The sequence below is a fragment of the Perognathus longimembris genome, chromosome 26 (genome assembly GCF_023159225.1).
Source record: "Perognathus longimembris pacificus isolate PPM17 chromosome 26, ASM2315922v1, whole genome shotgun sequence".
In the NCBI taxonomy this organism is placed as follows: domain Eukaryota; kingdom Metazoa; phylum Chordata; class Mammalia; order Rodentia; family Heteromyidae; genus Perognathus; species Perognathus longimembris.
This window is the reverse complement of record NC_063186.1, coordinates 8,361,661-8,385,027: the sequence shown is the minus strand read 5'-3', so window position 1 is coordinate 8,385,027 and position 23,367 is coordinate 8,361,661. Positions and strand designations below refer to the sequence as shown.

Here is a 23,367-nt window from a genome sequence, read left to right as displayed (position 1 = left end):
CTTTCACCCCCCCCCCCCCCGCACCTGCTCCATATTGTGCGGCAAGGCCCAGCCCATAGGTGGCCATAGACACAGCGGTGTGTGTGTGTGTGTGTGTGTGTGTGTGTGTGTGTGTGATTATCAAGGGAATTGTGGGAGGCCTACGTGGTTGAGCTCAGAACCCTGAGCACAACAGAGCCATGCAGCTTCCCACCCCCCTAGAACGGAGGCCAGCACTTACCAGCTCCGCATCAGCCTTGGCATCATAATACAGGATGTCTTCCTCCTGGTGGGGAGAGAAAGGCCTTGGCACTCACATCTCAGAGGCTCCTGAGATGCAAGCCAGACCCCTCAGCCTCGTCTCAGTTCCTGCAGAGACCAGAAAGGCCTGGGGGTGCCCCTCCACTTTCCCAGGCCTCTCCTCAGAACCTTTCACTGGCTAGAGGAGGATGTGGTACCCTGGGGGTGGGGGGGGAGAGGCTGCGATTCAGACTAGACAGCCTGGCGGAGAGGCAGAGTCAGGACTAGCCTGGCTGCTGAGGCGGGATGGGGCGTGAGGAAGATAGAAAATCAGAGCGGAGCCCAGGCAAGAGCGAAATAATGACTTGACGCTGCATCTTCCAATTTCTTCTATTAAAAAGCCTGCTCATTACAGGCATGCACTTATTAATTATCTGTGATTTGTTGTGAAATGCAAAGGGGGGTTTACACAACAGGAATAGGAGAAAACAAAGCCCAACAAAGCCCACAGCTCCGCTGCCTGCCTCCTGGCCCTCACCCGTCGGTGCCCGCCCGCCTGGCCTGGCCTGGGCCCGCCCCGCCTGCCGCCTGGGTTCCTAGCCATCTGCGCGTCATAATCACTGGCCGCCCCGGGGACCCGTAACACAAACGGGCTAATTTCATGTTTAATGATCTTTAATCAGAACCAAGCACAGCTGACAGAGGCGGCCAGAAGGTGAGCTTGGTGTCAGCGAGTGCCACCTGCTCCGGAGGGGTCACCCTACTCTGCCCCTGTGGACTCCGGGGCCAGGGCCACTATCCGAATCGCAGTCCCCAGGTAGGCATCAGCCTTGCTTTGTACAGCAAAATCCTGCAGTGTGGTCCCCGGTTGTCTTTCACTCGCTCTGGCCTGTTTCTTTGGGGCAAATGGGAATGGTGATCAGGGCTGCTCTCCATGGCCTGCCTTACCATAAAGGGCTGAGGCCTGCTTGGTTATTCTCAGCCCTAGGCTTGGACGCTGCCCCCCTCAGAGCCTTAGGTTCTTCCCACACTCGGGGGACGGTTTGGCCTTGGTGGACTGCCCTGGTGCTGGGTCTGTGGCCATGATTTGAGATGACCAGCTGAATGATAAGGGCTCTGGAGGTTGTTTCTGGGTGCCAGGTTGACTCCCTCTACGGTTCAAGCCATAGGCTGGATAGGGTGGTGTCGTCCAAACATTCTAGAACAGTGACTGCAGACCAAGCACCATGCTTGGATAGGATCACAAACTTAAGGCCAAAGGCGACTCCAGAGTCCGAGAAACCTGCTACGTCTGCCATTTCTTTCTTCTTTTTCTTTTTTGCCAGTCCTGGGGCTTGAACTCAGAGCCTGGGCACTGTCCCTGAGCTTCTTTTGCTCAAGGCTAGCACTCTACCACTTGAGCCACAGCACCACTTCCGCTTTTTTCTGTGTCTGCGGTGCTGAGGAATCGAACCCAGGGCTTCATGCATGCTAGGCAAGCACTCTACCACTGAGCCACCTTCCCAGCCCTATGCCTGGCATTTCTGTGACCCAAACATACAGATGACACCAAGCCAGCAACTAGGAAGGCCACACACCCTAGCTCTGACCTGCCCTCCCAACTCATCTGCAACCTCATTCATACGCACAATCCACCCACCTACCCACCCACCCGTCCAGGATGACTGCAGACAAGATGGGCGGGCCTGGGTGGGGGCAGGGACAGGGCTCAGGCTCGGGGGGTACTCCGCCTTCTCCCTGCACCAGGCTCCGACTGAGGCACATAATGAAAGCTGACATTACATCAAACACAATAAGGAGTTTCGGTTGATGAAGATCATTCCTGAACACACAAACCCATTAAACTGAGGGGAAAAAAAATATCAATTCAACACACTCGCGGGCGAAAAGAAAATGTGATTTGTTATCTAAAAGGGGGTTATAAACACAGCTCTGATGCTCTTTCCCTCCGTAATGAAAACAGGCGGGCGCTGTGGGAGGACTGCAGATTACAACCTGGGGCTTCACTCGCCAACTTTGTGGTTTTTGTTTTTTTTTAAGGCTAACATTCTGCAAGGACGGGAAAGGGCACGGGAAGGGGCCGGTCAGTCTCAGGCCTCCAGGAGTCCTGGACTCGCTTCTCAAGCTGAGGTTGGACCTGTCTGCAGCCTGATCACCCCGGCATGCCCAGACACTCACATAGGCCACAGTGCAGGTGACTACAGCGAAACTCCGAGATCTGCATGCTTTCCCTGCCTCTCAGGGCTTGGGTGCACGTGGGCACGACTATTCCCCACTTGAAGGATGATCGAACCACCCCTCCTCCTTGGTACACAGGAGCCTGGGACCAAGGCAAGGTCACCCGCAAAAATCGTGAATACAGCTGCGATTGCTATGCGTCGTGTTAGAGCCACAGGGAGACGGGCCATGGAGGAAATATGTAAGTACAGGGGCTTTGGTATTCTGATCGCTCTCTCCCTGAGCTTTTTCACTCAACGCTGGTGCTCTACCACTTGAACCACGCCTCCATTTTCCAGCTTTTGTGGTGTGGTTCACGGGAGGGAAGAGTCTCCAACTGGGCTTTTCTGCCCAAGCTGGTTTTGCACGTTCATCCTCAGAGCTCATCCTCCTGTGCAGCTAGGATGAAAGGCGTGAGCCACCAGTGCCTGGCTGAGATGGGCGTCTTTATCGTCTCAAGTTTACGCGGACACTCGGGGAGTGGTGGTGGTGGTGGTCATTTTGCTTACATTTTGCAAAAGGTGGGCAATTCTTTCTCTCACCGGGCTCGCACATAGGACCCCAGTGTACCTAGGGGACGTGTGTGTGTGTGTGTAGATCTGTGTGTGACATAGCTGCTCCATCGCAGAAGCCGACTGCAAGGAGAGGGCATGCGTGGCGCAAAGCAGTTGTGATCCAGGCTCAGGGTTCTGCGAGGAGGCTGCCCAGGCTGGCTAGACATGACTCTCACCTGCCCACCAGTCGGTCCTCCGTGCGGGGCCAGCCCAGCCACCCGGCTGTACCCCATGAGGACGCGCGGCCTTTCTGCCCTGGCCCGCTGCCAGCTCAGCTCAGCCAAAAGGACTGTTTTCTGAGAGAGCCATCTGTCGCTGGCTTGGCAGAGAGGAAGTCAGCAGGCCTGATGGCTGGGTCAGACCCTCAGGCTGTCCAGCCAGCTCTTCTGGTTTAGCCCCTGTCTTCAAAGCCTTCCTGCTACATCCACCAGGCAGAGCTAGCTACCTTCCCCAGTAGACTCCCCGGGGAGGGCTGCATGCCCCGTTAAGACTTCCAGGGCATGGGTTCTGTCTCTTATGAAGGCCTTGGGGTTGGCACTGAGGTCCTGGGGCCGGTGGCCCCTCCTTCCTCACCCACTGATGCCCAGGTTCAGCTCCTCCCCTGGCGTGGTTTACGCAGCACACCATGCTGGCCACAGAGTAGTGTTGGCACCAGGCACGGCCCAGCAGGTGGCCCATCTTCCTCTGCCCTGAGTGTTATGGGCACCGGAGCACCTGCTGCCTGTCGGAGGAGCCACGGAGGGGCTGCCTGCTTATTGAGACGATCGTGACCCTAGCGCAAAAGGGCTTAGACCACCCAGGGCTGTGGCTACAGGTTCTCTGGCCCCTCACGTTTGTGGCCAAGCATGGAAAGTCATGGCCTAGGACTAGGGGAAGAGGGTTTTCTTTTTCTTCTTTTTGGTGCTAGTAATGGGACTTGAACTCAGGGCCTTGGGCTCTCACTTAAGCTTTTTCGCTCAAGGTGGTGTTCTGCCACTTGAGCCACACCGCCACTTCTAGCTTTTTGCTCACTAATTGGAGATAAGAGTCTCTCCGATTTGTCAGCTCGGGCGAGCTTTGAACCTTGATTCAGCGTCTTGAGTAGTTAGGATTATTTACAGCACTGGGATATAAGGTTTTTTTTCCCCCCTAGTCCCCTCTAGGGAATGTAGCTTAGTGGTAGAGTGCTCACCTAGCATGCATGAAGCCCTGGGTTCGATTCCTCAGCACCACACACACAGAAAAGGCCAGAAGTGGTGCTGTGGCTCAAGTGGTAGAGTGCTAGCCTTGAGCAAAAAGAAGCTCAGGGGCAGTGCTCAGGCCTTGAGTTCAAGCCCCAGGACCGGCAAAATAAATAAACAAAACAAAATAGAATCCCCTCTACTCCTTGTCCGGAATCACATCCCAACTCTGACCCTGACGACTCCAGGATCCCAAGTCACGGGATGGTGTGGGAAGGGTGGTATGCGGAAGAGGACAGCTCTGAATGAACTGCTCCTGGTCTAGAGGAGCTGTGAGTATAGGGCAGAGCACTGGAGCACTTGCCTGGGCAAGTGTGATGGGGGCACTGAAAGGGGGTGTGTGTGTCGTGAGCTTCGCTTTGATGGAATGGGTACAGGAAAATGCTTGGGAGGCGGCTGGGCTTGGGGAAAGGGCCTGAGTTCAAGGCTGGGATCGTGGTAAAAGCCAAGTGCCTCTCCTGGGCGAAGGGGACTGTGGCTCCCTGTCTGTCACCTTCTGAAGGTCACTGGGAAGGAAGAGGCTTCAGGGACAAGACACCCTCCCCTCCCGAGCCTCAGTCCTGGCACCCGCCGGCCTGGATGGCCCCCGCGGGCAGTTCTGTTGCCAGCTCTTCCTGGGAACCTGGCGCCCTGGCCGGCGTGTGGGCTGATGGGCCACCATTAGCACTAATGCCTCGCAGCCTGGCAGTCAGGGAGGTGGCACAGCTTCCCGTGACCCTGCAGTCAGGAGGAACTGAAGGAAGAAGGGGGGGACTACAGTCCCCACCCCCCACCTGAGTATCTCAGGCAGTGGGACTGACTTAAGGAACCCTAGAAGCTGGTGTGTGGTCTCTCAGTTCCATCATCTCTAGCAACGGGGCTTCCTGGAGTCTGGGAGCTGCCGGGCCTCAGTGGGACACTAAGCAGGACAGGAAGGGTCTGGAATGTCCAGCCCTAGCCCTAGCGAGCGGGGCTTTTTCCTCCTTTGTCTCCATTCTGGACCCTCCACTCTTAGCATGTTACTCCCGAGTAGCTAGGACTAAAGGCATCGCCTACAGCCTTCCATTTTTGCTGAACAATGGAGAAAGCTTTCCTCTCGGTCGCATTACTCCATGACCCCCGGTCTCCCTGCAGTGTGGTCTGGGCAGTGTGATTTCCTTCCTCTCCCCAGAACGGCTCCGGCGCGGGGTGCTGTGAAGGTGCTCGTGGTTCTTTACCTTGATGTTGTCCTGCCAGCGGTGGGCTTTCTGGAAGTTCTCCGCAGCATTGGCCAGTCTCTGAGAGCAAGAGAGAGAGAGAGAGAGAGCGCAAGAAGATCAACAGGTGAGGGAGGCTGCCACCCCAGGCTCACCGCACAGCCCCCTTTACTTCCAGCACTCCCTGCGGGGCTGGCAGGTTCAAGGACACCCTTGCCCTCATTGTATCACAGCCATAGACAATCCTTCAACCCAGGCAGCTCCAGTTGGCAGGGAGAACGCCTTCCTGGTCACAGTTGGGCTCCGCAGGACAGAGAAGGCCTGCTCAGGTAGCCTCAGTAGCGTCTCCGTGGAGCTCCCAACGCTTCAGCCCTGCAGTATCTCCTGCGGAAAGGCTGGCTGGCAGCGTCACCCTCTCCCCAACTAAGGGCACATCCTCACAAGTTCCTGCGTGTCCCCCCGGAAGTGCCTATGCAGCCCACTGTTATCCACCTAGGCCCACTGTCTCCTAAGGGCTCTGGATTCTTCTAGCCACATGAGCCTGGTCCATCTTTTGGCTCTAGCAGCCACTGAAGCCCATTCCTGTGGGCAGCGTGCCCTCGAGTGCACAACTGTGTGCCCGTCTGTGCCACAGCCGTCACTGGACATGCTCAGTGCCTGACTATGCTATGTGTGGATGCGTGGCAGACTCAGCCCTGCCTCTCACAGACCACAGTCTGCAGTGGGAGGTGGGGGGGTGGGGGGTGGGAAGGATCCCATAATCAAGCAGAACCTGCAGGGCAGGAGTGGCTGAGATGTTAGAGCCTCCGTGCTGCTGGTCCTGGGCACCAGAGACAGGCTTGTGTGCCTAGCACTGTGCCTGTCACGGTACAATTATGACCTCTCTTCAGATGGGGATACCCAGGCATGGAACAGAAAAGCAGCCTGCCTAGGGTTGCATGGCAAGTCTGGGTCAGGATAGGGCCCAGGCCTAGCCCTTACCATTGCATTGACGTGACTCAGCCCATAGGTAGGGTCTAAAGGTCATCCTTCATAGGGCCCACTGTGCCCCGTGAGCCTTCACCCTGGTCCCACTCATCCTACGTGTGGCGGGCTGCCCTGCCGCTAGGCCTCCGGCGCTACCCAGAAGGCCCCAGTCTCTTGGTATTCAGAACACCTTGTCTCCATCTATCCGTCTAGGCCTCGTGTGGCAGGTAGGCCTCAGAGGAGAGAATCTCATAAAGCCTGACAGCTGTCCGTTGCAGGGAAATGGGAGTCAGGACACACGACACAAGCTTTTCCTCCTTTGAAGCAGGACTCAGGGATGAGGTGCCGGGTTGGCCACTTGTCTGTGGGCAGTGTGTCACCTCTAGCAGTTAGGAGGACTGTCAAGACTTCTGGGACTGGGGCCTTCTCTTCTCTTCTCAGGCCAAGAACACAAAATGGCGGGAAGGGCACCAAGGCTGGGGGTCTGGGGCTGATGAGAAGAGGCCCTGGGGTGTCAACGCCCATCCAGGCCCACACAACACTGGCTTCTCTTGTCCTCTACTTCCTTTTCCTGTGGAGGCTCAGTCCTCTGACTGCCCTTCACCACATGGCCTGCCTGAGCAGAATGTACACTGTCTTCTACAGACCACCCACCCCAGCTTCACATGCCTGGACATGTTAAAAGCAAACTCTGTGTATGTGTGTGTGTGTGTGCCTGTGTGCGCGTGCCAGTCCTGGGGCTTAAACCCAGCGCCTGGGCTCTGTCCATGAGCTTTTGTGCTCAAGGCTAGCACTCCACCACTTGAGCCACAGCTCCGCTTCCAGCTTTTCTGGTGGTTACTTGCAGAGGAAAGTCTCATGGACTTTCCTGCCCAGGCTGGCTTTGAACTGTGATCCTCTGATCTCAGCCTCCTGAGTAATCTAGGATGACAGGCGTGGGCCACCGACACTAGGTATGGCAAGCCCATTTCGAAGCCTTGCAGGGCCCCACCGGTTCTGGACTCCTGTACTTCCTTTCCCATTTTGGAGCTTCGTCTTGCCCTAAATCACAAATAAACCTTTCTGTGGAGGACATTACTGCGTGATTTGTCACCCACGTAAGCTTTGTGCTTGGGGTGGAAGGTCCCCATTTCCCGGGGAGACAGCATCTCAGGAAGCAAGCCTTGGGCAAGTACCCTGCTCCCCATTTCTCTTATTCCGTGGTCCATTACCTTCCCAGAGCATATTTAACTCAGGGTGGGCCTAGGACCTACCTGGGGCCCTGGGGAGGCCATTTCCCTTCCCAGGGGCCAAGGCAGGGGGCAAATGTAGGAACCAAATCTAGCCTCTTGCCATGGAAAAGCCACATTGGACCGCAGACACCAAACTGACACTAGTAGAAGGCTCCAAACTGGGCCGTGGCCCTAAGGGATCCATCCCTGGAGAGAATGCCGGCTCTTTCACCGTCTCAGAGCTCAGCTCTGATCCTAGGATTCACAGGCCCCCGATAACATAGCCAACAAGGCGGGGGAGCCTCAGAGAGGGAGGACTGAAGCCCTCGGCCTCAAGCCCACGGAGTCCCGTGGGGCTCAAAGGACTGGGTCAGCCCGCTGACTCGTGAAGAACGGAGTTGCAATAGCCACAGCGAAAGGATTACTTTTAATCCTCAGTAACGATCAAGCCATTATTATTTTTTCGGTGTTACAGATCAATCAGCCCATCCCCGGGCACTGGACGTGTGGAAACTGCTAAGCAGGCAGGTCTGATGATAGGGGAGGAAGGGCCAGCCAGTGGGCCGGGAGGGGAAGGGGTAGAATGTGGCTGTACAAGGTCCCATTTATCCTGAGAGAGGGGGTGAGCAGCTCGGGACTGCACAGGAATGAACACAAGGGTTCCTGTGTGAATCACAGTTTGGGCTGGAGTTCAGAGTGCATCCCTGCTGTAAACTAGAGGTCGTAACTGCACCCACTCAGAGGGCAAATAGGTTCCTGGTAACCCCTTGTCCCCCAACTACAGCAGCTGCCCACAGGCAACCTGTGTGTGCACTGGGGCTTCTACTTTCCCCAGTCCAGGACTTCCTCTTTTATCCATTCCTTCTACCTGGCCAGCCTTGTTGGATGGTGTCATCTTCTCTGAAAGTTTCCTTCCAGCTTCTTCATGCCTGCAGACATCTCCCTTTTTTCTCTATCAAGCAGGGCAATGTCCCCAGACAGGGATCTCACACATGGCCTCAGTTTGAGTACTCAGTGGCTCGGTGTCCTATATTCATTCACATAGCCCTGCTCTAGGTTTCAGGCCTGGTATTTCCCTTCCGACTGCTTCTGGGTCCTTCTGCTGGATCAGGTGTGGGATGGAGAAAGACACAGGCCTAATAACCAGGGGAGACTTTTACCAGGATGCCTAGCAGAGCAGGGCCCAAGCAACAGTCCCTGGTCCTCCAGCTACCAAGTCCATGCATACACTGTTCCTTCTCCATCCCTCCAGCCCAGACTCCTCTAGCCTGGTTTCTCCCTCCCCTGACCCCTTCAGTGGCCCACACCACACATCCACCTGTCTCTGTCATGACATGCCAACGACTCTCTGCATGGCTGCTTTCCCCTTGAGCTCTGAGCTTGGTGGGGGACAGCGGATAGTGGCTGTGGAGTCTACAGTAACCCAGCCCCCGGCCTATAGAGCGGGTGTACTCTATATCAGTTAAATCAAAATCAGGATGCCTCTGGATCTGTGTCAAGGACTGGGCTTTGGCTCTTCCAGGCCGGGTGTGAGGTTTAACATCTCTGAGCCTCTGCTCCTTCCTACATCCTAGGGGGAGGCTCTCTAGGAAGTCACTCGCGGTGCCTTCCTTGGCCCACCATGTTCCCATCATGGCCGTGGCCCTGGAGATAACCACGATGGGATTGCTAAGCAGGACCGCTCCCAGCCAAGTCCATCACACTAACAGCGGGCATTTCAGAGGCAATTATCAGAGAGTTTCACTTAACAATCAATTTCCCTCAGCTCCAGGAGCCACTCTTGCAAGAAAAGGCAAAGAAGAAGAGGACTGGCAGTGCGCTGGGCTGGGAACAATACTCCCCTGGAGAGCAAAGCCTCTACAAGTACCTTTGAAACTTCCCTAAGTTACCTTTAGCTTCCAGAGACACACAATGGCGGCCTGAAACATGACAGCTGACCTGGAGAGGCCAGCGTTTGGCTGGTAAGGGTCCTGGTAAGCTGGGGGGTGGGGGCTTTGCTTAAGTGTGAGGGACAGGAGCCCTCTCCGTGGTGCCATCCTCTTAAAGATTCTGCTTCTCCCCACTCTCCCCTGACCCTCTGATCCCCTCCTTCTCCCCCCTTTGCTGGATTCTCCTCCATTCTCCTTCACCTGAGAGCTGGTGGCGCAGGGCCTGGGGACCAACTGTACATCAAAAAGGACTCGTGTAACTGTATAGCCCGGAGGCTTTACACTTCCTCATCTTAATTAGTTCTAGCTGCCCCTGCTGCCAGGAAGAGACGAGACGCTTAGAAGAAAAGGCCCTGCATTCGTGGAGTGCACCATGTTGAGATCTGAGGTACCCAGGGGTGTATGGGGGGGCGCAGTCAGGTGGAAGCTCAGACGGGGGCGGAGCTCTGAGGTAGAGGCCAGGGCTATGCAGCCCAGAGCAGTGTGCCAGCACCGTTTAGACGTCTTGAGAACACTGCAGGAAGGCCGGAAGGAAGGTAACAATGGCAGGCTGGCTAACACCAGCCACACCCTAGCACCTACCCTATGTATGCCAAGACTTCACCAACTGGCTGAAGGTGGACTGCACAGGTCCAGGAAGGGGATTCTTTTGCAGCTGAGCTGACTGAGGCTTAGAGCATGAATGCCCCTGCCCAAGGAGCCTGGTGAGGAAGGAGTAGGGGTGTCATCACCAGGTCTACCTGGCACCAAAGCCCAGAGGTGCTGGGCAGTGACCCCAGGCATGGAGCTGGTCTGCTGGGGTAGAGTCTGGATGGATGAGATCAGCGACTCTCCAACCCCCAAGTGGCTCCTTTGCCTTTCACTCAATGGAAGGGATCATTGACGGTTATTTCCTGATGCCACTTTGAGCCCCCCCCAATACCCCGAATCTTGATGTCATTGGGTCCAGTCCCCAGGAGGGGGGAGGTGAGTCTAGCAGCACTCGCTCTACCCAGCCTAGCACTCTCATGTTGCTACCTTCCCTCCCCTCCCTGTGGGCCCCGTATCAGTTCCATATTGTGCACTGATAAGTACTAAATACAGATTTCCAATTTCCAGAGCTGTTATGGTCTAATGAGTAAATAATATACATATTTAAAGCTGTCTAAAAACATATCTGCATAATTAAAATATCTGCATAATAATGAAGCAAGATGCAGCTCAGCAAGGAAGGAGTTGGAGCCCCCAGGGCTGACAATAGAAGTGCAGGCAGGGTTGGAGATCTTGGCCCTGTGGGTCTCTCCTTGCTGCTGCTTTGGTCTTGGGTGGGCATTGGTGCGCCCACCACTACGCTCTCCAAACAGGCACATCCACAGACAGGGAGCAGGAGAACGGCAGTGGGGGCCTGTCCTTGAATGACTCGCATCTGTAAGCGGTGAGCGTGTAGTTAAGACAGTGCCTGTGACATGACCTAAGGCTGTCTCCGTGGCTCTGACCTCTGACTCTCACCAGCTATAGTCCATGATGTGTGAGCTTTATGGGTACAACCTCATTTTACCGTGACCCACAGGTCTCATTCCAATTCCCCACCTTGCTGAATTCTGAAGGTGGAGATAGAAGGTCCCAGGATGGGCAGCGAAGCTAGTCCAGGACCCATGGTGTGAGATAAGGACACGTAGGGCTCCTTCTTTCCTTCCTTCATTTCTGTATTGAGCTTTGGACTCAAGGCCTGGAACTTGCTGGGCAGATGCTCTACCACTTGAGTCAGGCCTCCTCTGGGCCTGGGCACTGTCCCTGAGCTCTTCAGCTCAAGGCTAGTGCTCCACCACTTGAGTCACAGCGTCACTTCTGGTTTTCTGGTGGTTTACTGGAGATAAGAGTCTCATGGACTTTCCAGCGTGGGCTGGCTTTGAACCATGATCCTCAAATCTCACCCTCCTGAGTAGTTACGATTACAGGCATGAGACAACAGTGCCCAGCCTTTTAGTGGTTTTTCAGGTAAAGTCTTCTCAGGCTATTTACCTGGGCTGGCTTCATTTAGACTATACAAGCTCCCTACTTCTATTCTACCTCCTGTGTAACTGGGATCACAAGTGTAAGCCACCACGCCTGGTTAGCCTTTGAGACAGGGCCTCACTAACTTTTTTTTTTTTGGCCTGGGCTAGTCTCCAACTGCGATCTTCCTATTTCTGCCTTCCAAGCAGCTGGGATTACAGGCTATCATGAATGGCAGGTTGCTTTTCTGAGGGGTTAGAGCCATCACTGAGCCTAGCCCAACCTTCACACCTTGCTGTCTGCACTAGAAACATCTAGCTCCTAGCTCATGATCCATCCTATTATACTGCCTTATTTGTATTTGCTTCCACCTTAAAGATAAAACCACCGCCACAACGCAAAACAAATCCTCAGACTCTTAATTCCGGCATCCCTAAACCACCAGTGAAATAATAGATGGTATGGAGGGGGTGGAATGCCCTTGTGCTATTGCTGGCAGCAACAGGCTCCCTGACCTTTTCCATCACAGGCTGCATTCACCCTCAAGTTGATTTTCTTAAAAAAAAAAAAAATTTAGCAAAATGGATTTCTTCTCTTAAAAAAAAAAAAGGTCAGAATACATGTAACAGGAAAAATGCATTGGCCTTGTCTCCCTTTGGGGGAGGAGGTGTTAGGGGTATGTGGGGTTGGGGAGGCGAGGAGGGGGGTCAGACGCCACCTCTCCACTCTTGGGCCTTGTCTTTCTCCTTCCCTGCAGGCAACACAGACTTGGTTATTGATTCTGTATCCTCTGGTGCTGCCTGGGAGGGGAAAAAAAAGCCCGTGTTTTAATTTCCCAGGAAAAGCTGGAAGAAGTGAGAAGTGGTCTCTAACCAAGATGGCCGAATACCAGACCACCCAGAATTTTCCAGACCCTCCTAAGTTCCCAAGGACAGTTGCTATGTTGCATTTGGCAAAAAAAAAAAAAAAAAAAAAAGACACTTACAAAAACCCACACTCAACTTTGCCCCGCCCCCCACCCCGGACTGGTGTAGGTCCTAGGGCTTGAATTCAGAGCCTGGGTGCTGAGCTTCTGTTGCTCGAGGCTTGCACTTTACCGTGTGAGCCACGGCTCCACTTCTGGTCATTATTGGCCTCTTAATTGGAGATAAGAGCCTCATGGACTTTCCTGCCTGGGCTGGCTTCGAACTGCCACCCTCAACTCTTGCAGCCATGTTACTGAAAAGGGGGGGACATTTCACCATTAAGAGGAGGAAGGCCATGATCTCTGAGATGCTTCTCAGGGAAGCAAAGAAGGTGTAACAGAACCCCCAAGTGACATCACCAGTGACACCCTCTTTAGACCGGACTTTTGGTCCATACAGAAAGTGTAGGGTGGATTGTGTATGCCATGGGGCAGCAGTCAAATGTATCCAGCACGAGCAGATCACGGGTGAGGAAAGGGGCCTCTGGTGGCTGGGCATATTAGTGGGGCCCGTGGGGATGTACAGACCAGCTTCTGTAGACTTAACCCCTGAAGTCCACCTCTGGCGAATTCAACTCTGACACCAGGCTTGCTTCAGGAGGAGTGAGAGTGGGTGGGCCTAGGCAGCCAATACTGGGGGCTTGAAGGACAAGTCTGGTTTCTGGGCGGGGGGAGGCGCGGGTATCTGCCCTGTCTTGATCGTGCTGCTGCTCCTGGGTATTCTGCTGAGAACTTGCAAGACATGCCCCAATTAGAAATCAACCAATATCACGGGGCTGGGAATATGGCCTAGTGGTAGAGTCCTTGCCGCCTATGCATGAAGCCCTGGGTTTGAATCCTCAGCGCCACATATATAGAAAAAGCTAGAAGTGGTGCTGTGGCTCAAGTGGCAGAGTGCTAGCCATGAGCAAAAAGAAGCTCAGGGACAGTGCTCAGGCCCTGAGTTCAAGCTCCAGGATTGGCAAAAAACAAACACACAACAACAGCACCAGAAATCCACCGATATCGGGAGTGTGACAGAGGGGGATGACACTGGCTGGAATGCAGTATTAACATGTGAGGAGGTGTACCAATGAAACCCCCAGTCTCATATAACGAAGATTAAATAAAAAAATTTAAAAAAAAAAGAGCCCGGCACCTGTGGCTCACAACCTGTAATCCTGGCTACACAGGAGGCTGAGATCTGAGGGTCATAGATTGAAGCCCGCCTGAGCCAGAAGGTACACGAGACTCTCATCTCTAACTACTTGCCAGGAAAGGGGACAGGCCCCGAGTTCAAGTCTGATAACTGGCACAAAAACAAATAAAATAGAAATAGACCAACATCCCTAACATCCAGCTTCAGTTGGCATGTGGAGCCCAGCGACATCGAAGTGGCCCCCACTGCGAGGCCCAGAGCTGAGGGCTGTTCCACGTTCACTCAGTCTACAGGGGCACAGTGCAAGGTGCCCTGCTGCCCAGCCCCATCCTTCAAGCGGGTGCCCCAGCATGAAATCCATGCATCTCACCACGTGAATCAGTCCCTGCTGAGACAGGTGGAATTTTTCTTTCTTTTTTTTTTTTTGGCCAGTCCTGGGGCTTGAACTCAGAGCCTGGGCGCTGTCCCTGAGCTTCTTTCTGCTCAAGGCTAGCATTCTACCACTTGAGCCATAGCACCACTTCCAACCTTTTCTGTGTATGTGGTGCTGAGGACTCGAACCCAGGGCTTCAAGCATGCTAGGCAAGCACTCTACCACTAAGCCACATTCCCAGGTCTCCTTGTACCCTTTTGTCCTGCTCCTCCTTAGGAGTTGGTGCTCAGCACCTCCTCCCCCCGTCCAAGAAGCCCAGTGCTCTGCCAAGCTGTGTTTCAGAATCTCTCTTGGGCTGCCACTGCCACTAAGTGGCATAAGTGGTGCCCATTGGGACCAGGAGGGCAGGGAGTAGATCAGGAGGAGTCCTGGGATGCCGGTGCTGTTGACTCAAAGGCCCTGGGTTTCCCTGGGACAGAGCCCATCCGGAAGCGGCACTGATGACAGAGAACAGGGGTCCTGGATGGTACAGGGGCAGGGGTAGGGAGGGCAAGGCGAAATCTGAGCATGAGGACCACAGGTGCCTACGCAGAGAGTCCCACAGGGCTGCCTCTGCGGTGTCGATTGCTGACATGTGTTCTCTGGGATGCCCACCCTACTCTGTACCTTGTGACAATGTCATCCGCCAGTGATAAAAATGATCAGGAAGCAAAAGCCACTGGACTCTGCTGGAAAGCAAGGCTGGAGGTAGTAGATGCATGAACACCAAGCCAGAAAGGCCAAAACTAAGTCCTTGGGGGAAGGTAGATAGTCTCTCTTGCAGCCCAGGACCAGTGCAATCTACTGACGGGACTCCCTTCTGCTAGCGGTTGTCTCTCTCTATGGCTCAGGGATATCACACAGAAGAAGGGTTGATGTAACTGTCCTTGCTGCCAATAACGCTGTTAACTGATCACCTACCCTGGGTCTGGCCTACGCTAGGCCTAAGTGGGTCGGCGAGCAGTCCAGACATGGCCTGCACTGGACCAACAGTGACTTCTTTAGGTCCCACTGCAGTTCAGACCCACTGTCCTGAGCACAGAGCTTGCTGAAGGACTCTGCAGTCAGAACTGCTTGGGTGTGCAAATCCAGTGGCAGAATTAGGCTGCTTCGGATGCCTCCCTGCTATGGAATGTATTCTACCGGAAAGCTAAACCCGGTCCCCTGACCCTAACTGAAGACCAAGCCCCACACCCAGCCGCCATGCTCCCCTCACACGATGTTATTTTTATACTTTTCCCTAAAACACAGCCCGAACGGGGCCCTTCTCGACTCTATTAACATTAGGAATCTAATCAGTAATCAGGCAGCTCATAATTTTCTGATTAGCTCTGATTAGGCCCAACCTCAGGAGAAGGAGTGGGACAGTGAAGAGGGAGGCGGGGCTGGATGGGCACCGGATGTGCCTGAGGGGCACTGGCTGGTATGGGCTTGGGAGGCAGAGGGCTGGAGCCCCAACCCTATTGCTGTCTGTCCTGGGGGGGTGGGGGAAAGGAGTGTGGAATGGATTCAGGAGTTGTACTGGGTTAAGAGGAGTCTTAGGAGTCAGACAGCAAAGGTAACAGGAAAGGGGCCTTTGACCCTCATTGGAAGTAGGCCAGGCACACATTTTCAGCACCATGGACAAAGGCAAAGAGGGCTAGGTAGGATGGCCAACAAACAGGGTTGAGTTGGGCCCACTGGTTCCATCGGCGGAGAAGCCAAGGCCTAGAGAGACTGCCTGGACCACGGTGACAGTTAGGGACCAAGTCTGCACCTCTGTGGTATGTTCTTTCCTATAGACATGGGCTCACTGAAGGCACATCTCACTCTTTCGGTGCTGGGGATCAAACCCAGGGCCTTGGGCTTGCTAGGCAAGCTCTCTACCACTGAGCTACAATACAACCCTAGCCCTTTGAAGCCACATCTTGGGGCCTTGTTCAGACCAGAGTCACAGTGGTCCTGCCCTTGTCCCTGGTCTGGGATCACGGACTGTCACCTTCTGTACGATGCAACCATATGGGTGACCTCTGATGAAATGCATGAACCGGTTGGAGGAGCCGTGCACAGTTAATGCCATGTAAATTGGCACGGAGGCAATCAGTCTGACTCTAAAAGCTGCCCCACCGGCCCGCAGGCTGGCTCATTGTCTTTTCTGTCAATTTACATCTCATTACCCAGAAGGCTGTGCTCCCTAGAGGTTAAAAAAAAAAAAAAAGAACCAAGTAAGTCCCAGTGGATCCCACCTGCAGTGAGGGCATAGACCATGGATGAGTCAAGGCTGCTTGGTAAACCACCCCAAGAGTAGGTACAACACTCCACAGGGAGGCCTGTCAGCCCTACCACCACCACCACCATCACCAAAGAGAACTACTGTTCCCATGACCATCATGGCGCTCACTCCCATCATCACCGGTGTTTCCCATGATTATAGGCAACATCCCCATGTTCGGTGACCTCAACATCTCCTGCCATCATGACTTCCACCAGCATCGTTGATGTTACTTGCATCACCGTCACCACCAGCAGCAGCCACATCCCTGACAACCAACCACCCATCACCACTTCACCTTCATCATTACCATCACTGCCACCACGACAGACCACAGCCGCCTCTACAAGCGCCTCATGTCCCCCGGTGATCGCCGCCACCAGCACGGCCCCTGCAACAACTTGCACCATCACTCCTGCATCTTTTTTCTTTTTCTTTGCCAGTCCTGGGGCTTGAACTCAGGGCCTGAGCGCTGTCCCTGAGCTTCTTTTTGCTCAAGGCTGGCACTCTACCACGTGAACCACAGGGCCACTTCTGTTTTTTTTTTTCCTGTGTATGTGTTGCTGAGGAATCGAACCCAGGGCTTCTTCATGCACGCAAGGCAAGCCCCCTACCGCCGAGCCACATTCCCAGCCCCACTCCTGCAGCCTTGAGAGAAATAAAATCTGATGAATTGTCTGAGGCCACTCATGCATCATCTCTCTCTATCCATGGCCCTCCAGCACCATCAGAGAGATAGGGAAATGGTAAGCACATGATTCAGTGGACCAGAGACCTCATAATTAATCCAAATTGGGTTCTGGATTTCTACATCAGGAAGGAAGCCTGGGGCTGGAGTCGGGGCCCAGGCATGACAGCAGAGGCCCTGGAGAGCGTGGGACTTAGTTTGCTTCCCGTGCTCCAGCAGGACCTGAGGCCGGACCAACAGAGAGATCAGATGCCAGGTTGACGGCAGAGCCAGGAGCTGTGCTGGTAGCAAGGGCGGCCCATGCTGTCTTGATGACCTCATCTCTAAAATGGCGCTTCCTGTACGTTTGTGAGACGGCACGAGGGTGAATGGAGACAGTAAGAGGAGGATTCTGATTTTCCCAGGCTGGTCTCTGACCGGCCTCCTTGCCCTCTCTGGACAGCAAGGCCAAGATGTGAGGCTGGCCCAGGAGGCTTCTCCCAGTGGTCTCCCAGGGGGAAGAGGAGCCAGACCTTCCCACTAAAGCTCTTGAGGTGGCTGCCTGCCACCCCACCCGGCTCCTCCCGTCGGCTCTGGTGGCAGCAGCCTAGGTACCGCCTTGGACACAAAGCGAGGCACCAGCCGGGCCTAGGGACAATGCTGGGACCCCAGGCAGAGGTGACAAACGGACAAAAGCCTGGAAGTAGAAGAGGGCAGGGGTGGGTAACAGCCCGGCTGCCAGGTGGGAAACGCCCCGTGTAAAAGCCGCTTTGAATACCGGGCTGCCTCCCGCTGCTACAATCAGCCTCGACACTTGGTTATTATGAGGAGTAAAGGCGGCCGGTGGGACAGCTGGAGCCGCGGCGACAACATTTAAGGCGTTTGTCAGAGCTGTGGGACACGGACTGGCAGGCGCTAATGGCTTCTGCACGTGGCTGCCAAGCGAGAGGAGGGCGGGCAGGCGGAGGCGGCCGGGCTCCTGCCTGGGCCTGGTGCCTACCTCACGCTGCGTGGCCGCTCCACGACAGGTAGGGCCCACTTGGGCCTTGCCGATGCCTAGCAACGGCCACAGAACCATGGCGCTGACTTGCAGAGGGCCGGGCGGCCGCCATGAAACACACGCCTGCCTATGTAGGGCATCTTGGCTACCTCAGCCTCCATTCGGACTGCCGTCCTTCTTCAGTGGGGTGGAGGCCCGCGAGTCGGCTCAGCTTCCAGGAAGGGACCCCTGACCCCAGCTGGCTCAGACCCCATCTCTGCAGGGAGCTGGGCTTTGTGTGGGAGAGAGGATCCATACAGGATGTTGGCTTTCCTGGCCTTAACATGGTGTCTTCCACCCAGGGCTTTTGGGCACATAAATAAGAAAACTGGGCTTACAGAGGCAAGTGGCACTCAGGCTTCTGAAGAAGGGGGGGCAGCTATTCAAGTGGGGAGAGTGTGGGCCTAGAGGCTGCCTGGAGGAGGCCCCAAAGTGAGCGTCAGGGAAGGGCCGGGGAGGTGGCCTGGGAGAGGAGCATTCTGGAGCATTCTGTGGGGCCTCAGGAAATAGGTGACTCTAAAACATCCAAGTCAACTAGGAACTCCAGAGCACCTGTCGAACTTGGCACCCGTACTGGTTGCTTGCATGAGCGACACCACTGAGCACTTCCTTTCCCCCAGTCATGCTCGCTAATCCCTTCACCCACACCTGCAAAGCAGAGCCCACTCCCAAATAAACCATTGTGCAAACAAAGGCACGGGGAGGCTCAAGGGTGGTTACAGCGACCACCGCTCCCCAAGGGCAGGGTAAGGGGGTTGCCTACAAGGCCGGCAGGAGAAGGGGCTGGGATGGGAACTGAACGCTGGCTCATTGCTGAGCCCTGGCTCGTAGCACCGCAGCGTGCGATGGCTGAAGCAGTCAGTGCTTTGCAGCCGCTCCCTGTAACTCTTGGTAGAGGAAGAGTGAGGTCTGAGGCTGGGGGAGACGGGACCTGTCCAGGGTGACACTAGGATCTCAGGTACCATCAGCTCTCAGCTCCCAAGCTCTGCTTCATTGTAAAGGTGGGTAGGACCCAGGGGACCTCATTCTGGAAGACCTCCCCCCCAACACCATCGTGTGTGTGTGTGTGTGTGTGTGTGTGTGTGTGTGTGTGTGTGCTGGTACTGGGGCCTTGAACTCACATCCTGGGCATTGAGCTTTTTTGCTCAAGGCTGACATTCTATCACTTGAGTCACAGCTCCCCTAATGGCTTTTTTTTTGCCCATGAATTGAAGATAAGAGTCTTAGGGGTTTTCCTGTCCTGGTCAGTTTTGAACTGAGATGGTCAGATCTCAGCCTCTCGAAGAGCCAGAAGGACAGGCGTGAGCCATGGGCCCTCAGCTACGACTTCTGATCTAAAATGTCTCCTTGCCTCCTGTTAACACACAAAACCCTAGGTGTCTCCCCTTTTCCTTTGGCTTTCCAGGAGGCTCAGAGTCTGCCCATAGGCTCAGCTAGCCCAAGCGCCTGGTTTTCTCTCTAGCTGCTTACCTTAACTCTTCTGCCCTGTCCTCATGATTCACATTCCCAATGAAGAGCTATTCAGTATCTTGCCAAATGAGTTGGGAGGGGGGGATAAATCCAATTAAACTATCTCCTCCCACCAGTAGGTCAGGGTGGGTTGCTTGGTGAGGCTAGACTGATTGTGGGGCCCTGCTCAAAGCCACCACCCCAACGTCAGGCAGGCCAGCATCTGGTAGGCACAGCCGTCTCCCTGGAAAATGAGATGCTTCTTATTGCGATAATGAATCGCTCCATTTAGATCCAAATTAACCTCCCCCAATTACCCCGTTCTCTACCGCATTTCACCAGATCGAAACCCCTTCAGCCTGCACAGTCGAGTGCCCAGCCCGCTTCAAGGCCAGGTCATGTGCACCCCAAAGCCTCAGCCCACGGTCAGCTGGTCGGGAGGGGGGGAAGAGGGGGGTTCCCTCCCTCCACAGGTCACGTTTCCTTTCCTTCTTCTTTCCTGGGGAGGGTGTGAGGGGAGTGGAAAGCTTGATGCAGCTGCCGCTCCAAGGAGTGGGAATTTTTATTTTTCTTTCTTTCTTTCCTTTTTTTTTTTAGCTCGTTCTTTGAAATAAGGATGCAATATGGGATCAATTTTTGATGACAGTGAAGTAAAAGGGGAAAATAGTAGCAATTTTCTCTTCGGAACATGCCCTATTTAATGGAAGGATGTCAAGGTAGAGTTTTATCCAGAGGAGAGAGGGCTTGGTTCCCAGGGACACGCGGTCAATCAGAGATGCCTGGCACGGTCTCAGCCTGGGGTGGGGGCTGGGCACCTCCTTATGTCCCTCCCCTCCCCATGTCCCCCCATTAATGGTGGCTGTCAGGGCATCCTCGGATGTGAGGCAGGGAGGGGTTCGGCTTCTGCCTGCCCTCACCTGCCACCAGGAGAGACCCGCCTGGCTTTGTGCTCTGCTGGTCTCAGTCTGAATCAGGATTCTTGAGCTGGGGCCCGTGGGGAAATCTGGTGTTAATTAGGGTTATAAAATCCCGTCCAGCTGCTGCAGCCAGTCTTTGTGTTAAACCTAGGAAGCTGAGCTCCGGTTGGCTTGGAGTTGGCAGGGTGGGGGTTGAGGATGTTTGGGGGGGGGTTGAGGTGGGGAGAGGGACTGGGGGCGGGGAGGGAATAAGGCTGAAGTCTGGACTGAGAGGATGGCCAATCCCTTGTCTGGAGACTCGGGATGGAGAAGAAGTGGGGTGCTCAGAGGATACGGCTGGGGAACCACTACATCCCATTTCCTCTCAGCCGGGGATAATTGGCCGGAGTCAGAGCTGGGCTGAGTGGAGTCAAGAGGCCCTGCTGGGATAGGTGGGAAGTTCCCCTGCTCTAAGATACTCCGTCTGAGGTTCAGGCCTGGGGAAAGGGGGTGGGGCGGGAAGGTTCCTGACGGCTAGGACGACATCTCTGCTACAGAACTCCTCCCCTTCACGCTGATTCACCCAGAGCACCCCTGCTGTGTCTGAGTGCAAGCCTGGCCAGCCTTGGCCCATCTTTCCTGAGGTCCAGTTCTCTCTGGCCATTTGCCTTCCAAGGTCCTCCCCCACCCCCACCCCCTCGCGGCGGAGATCCGAAATAAGACAGAAGCAGCACACCTTGGAGGCGCATGCAGCACATCTATCAGACATCTATCAGACACACGCAGCTACGCCAGGTGGCTCGCGATCTGCAAGCACAGCACACGAGCACGCCGAACCCCACAGGCCTCTGCACACCGCTCACGGTTAGGAGGACAGCCAACCGCGCACCCACGCAAGCAGAGCCCCTGCCCCAGGTGGGATCCTCTCCGTCGATGACTTCGCACGGCTTCACACGGGGAGAGACGCTGGGGGTCTCTCAGGCATCTTTCCCCATCCACCACCCATGGACCCACCAAAGACACGCCTCTCACGATCGTCAAGGTGACCTTCCAGAACCCTCACCGTGGTCAAAGCAAATGTTGTTAGAGGACGGGCCTCGTGACCTCCTCCGGGGCACTGGATGGAAACAAATCAAGAGGCAGGGCAGCTCCTGCTCCAAAATGTCTGCCTATGCGGACAGGGATTGAAGGGGTGAGAGGTTGGGCCTCTCACACTGGCACCCACCTTGTTGACAGACGCTAGCCCCAAAACTATGCCTGCCACCTCCCTTCTTCCCTTCCTTTCCTCAGCGCGCGATGGCCGGGCCTCTGAAATAATTAGCAATTCTGCTCGACAAAACGCCGGCCCGATGGGATAATAAACTCCAACATCTGTCAGAAGAGCGAGCTCCTATGGAATTGCCAAGAGAAACATTTTTCTCCTCATTCAATTCACATTTAAATCGAAAAACAGCCCCTCCAAGCCTGCGCCAGGCCTGCGGCGCGGGGCTCCGGGAGCCCACAAGCTGTTCCTGGGCTTGCAAAGAGGCTCGGACGCGTGGCGATCACTCACCCAAATTAACAAATCATTTTATTTAGAAATGAAAAAAGAATCTGTAATCGACGCATGGCTCCGGGGCCACTGACGAGGAAGGAAGCCAGCCGGGGGCCTGCGGTGGCACGGGGCTGGACGGCCCGTGTCTATCCCAGCAAGGAAGGCCTCCTGGCGCGCACGGGGCATGGATGGAGCCAGGGCTCACCAGTTTTACAACCACCCAGCATGAGCGACAATCTAGGAATCACGTTCCCATTCTGAGGGAACTAAGGGCCACAGAAGCGCCCAACCGCCCCCCGGCTTTTCATGCTGCCCTGAGAAAGACACAGACTCTGCTCTGAAGCAGCCGGTCCAGGGCTCGCCCCGTCCCAGAGAGGAGCCCTGGGGTCTCAAGTTCCACCTCTAGGCTGTGTGAACAAACAGGCCAGCACTCTGTGTGAGTCCGGGTTAGGTTTGGCGAGGGGGAGAACCTAGCCAATCCAATGGCACTCTTCTTGAAACGCGAGTTCTGGAGACTCGTGGGTAGACGCCAAGCTGGTTTGTCAGGCCTCTCACTCTAGACCAGGCTATCTTGAGGTCACCTGATTTTTCTTTGTCCCTCCCCTTGGGGCCGGGGCTGGAACCTAAGGGAATCTCGGGGCACTGCCTATCTCTGACAGCTTACCAGTTGGAAACATCAACATCTGGGTACTAGCTACAGCCATGGAGCTGTGGAGCCAGGTATGATTCTGAGCCAAGTCCCTTTCCTTTCCAAGCCTCAGTTCCCCCGTCCGTGAAATACACCCTCACGCTAGACCTGTCCACTTTGATAGGTACTGGCGAGGTGAGTATAGAGAAGTGTGGGGCCTCGGTGGCAAGCTACATGGGAGTGTTTCCACTCAGGAGTGGACCTAGAGTGTGTGCACACATGCATACACACTTGGGCGTGCACGGGCTGGGATGCACAGTGCACATGTATTCTAGGCGTGGCCCTGTGCGTGGACTCTGGCCATGCTCCTGTGGTTTTAGACAGTAGGCAGGGACCGCTGGGTTTTTATCTACATGTGTTTGTGGGTGCCTAGAGCACGTCCACTCGATAGCTTGCAAGTGAGATGGGTGGTGTTTTCGCAGCAGAAACCTCGCAGTGGTAGAACAGTTCCTTCCCCTCCCATCCCAGCTCCCCAGGTCTCTGTAGCCTGCCCCCACGTCTCATGCCCTCCCTCCACGCATGCAGTCACCAATCCCCACGCCTGACTGCACAGGGGCACGTCCCAGCCTCCAATGGAGTCCACGGGCACTTCAGAGCTCTCTTCTGCTGATGTCAGTGGCAGCTCAGGGTGGCTGACAGCTGGCCAGCCCAGGGTGGCCAGCACCTCTTCCCTACCAGGGCAAAAGCACAACTGGGCAGCCCCCTGCCTTGCTGCGTCTCCATCCTCCCAAACTTGTCTGACATCCCATGACACAGCCTTCCACACCTGCTTACCACTGGCTCCCGCCAGGGAAGATCCCTGGTACACAGCAGACACTTGGTGTGTACTTGGGGAGCGGACAGACGAGTGTGTTTGGTGTGATGG

General features: G+C 55.1%; 1 protein-coding gene across 4 annotated transcripts in view; it reads right to left on the bottom strand.

The window, feature by feature from the left end:
* Nucleotides 1-23,367, bottom strand: part of Cacna2d2 (calcium voltage-gated channel auxiliary subunit alpha2delta 2) — a 123,804-nt gene that overhangs the window by 24,312 nt on the left and 76,125 nt on the right. For all 4 annotated transcript variants that reach the window (XM_048334994.1, XM_048334996.1, XM_048334995.1 and 1 more), the window contains exons 4-5: nt 5,407-5,466; nt 221-265 (exon numbers count right to left, since the gene is read on the bottom strand). In XM_048334994.1, coding sequence (XP_048190951.1) covers nt 221-265; nt 5,407-5,466 — 105 coding nt within the window. The remainder of the gene's footprint in view (nt 1-220; nt 266-5,406; nt 5,467-23,367) is intronic.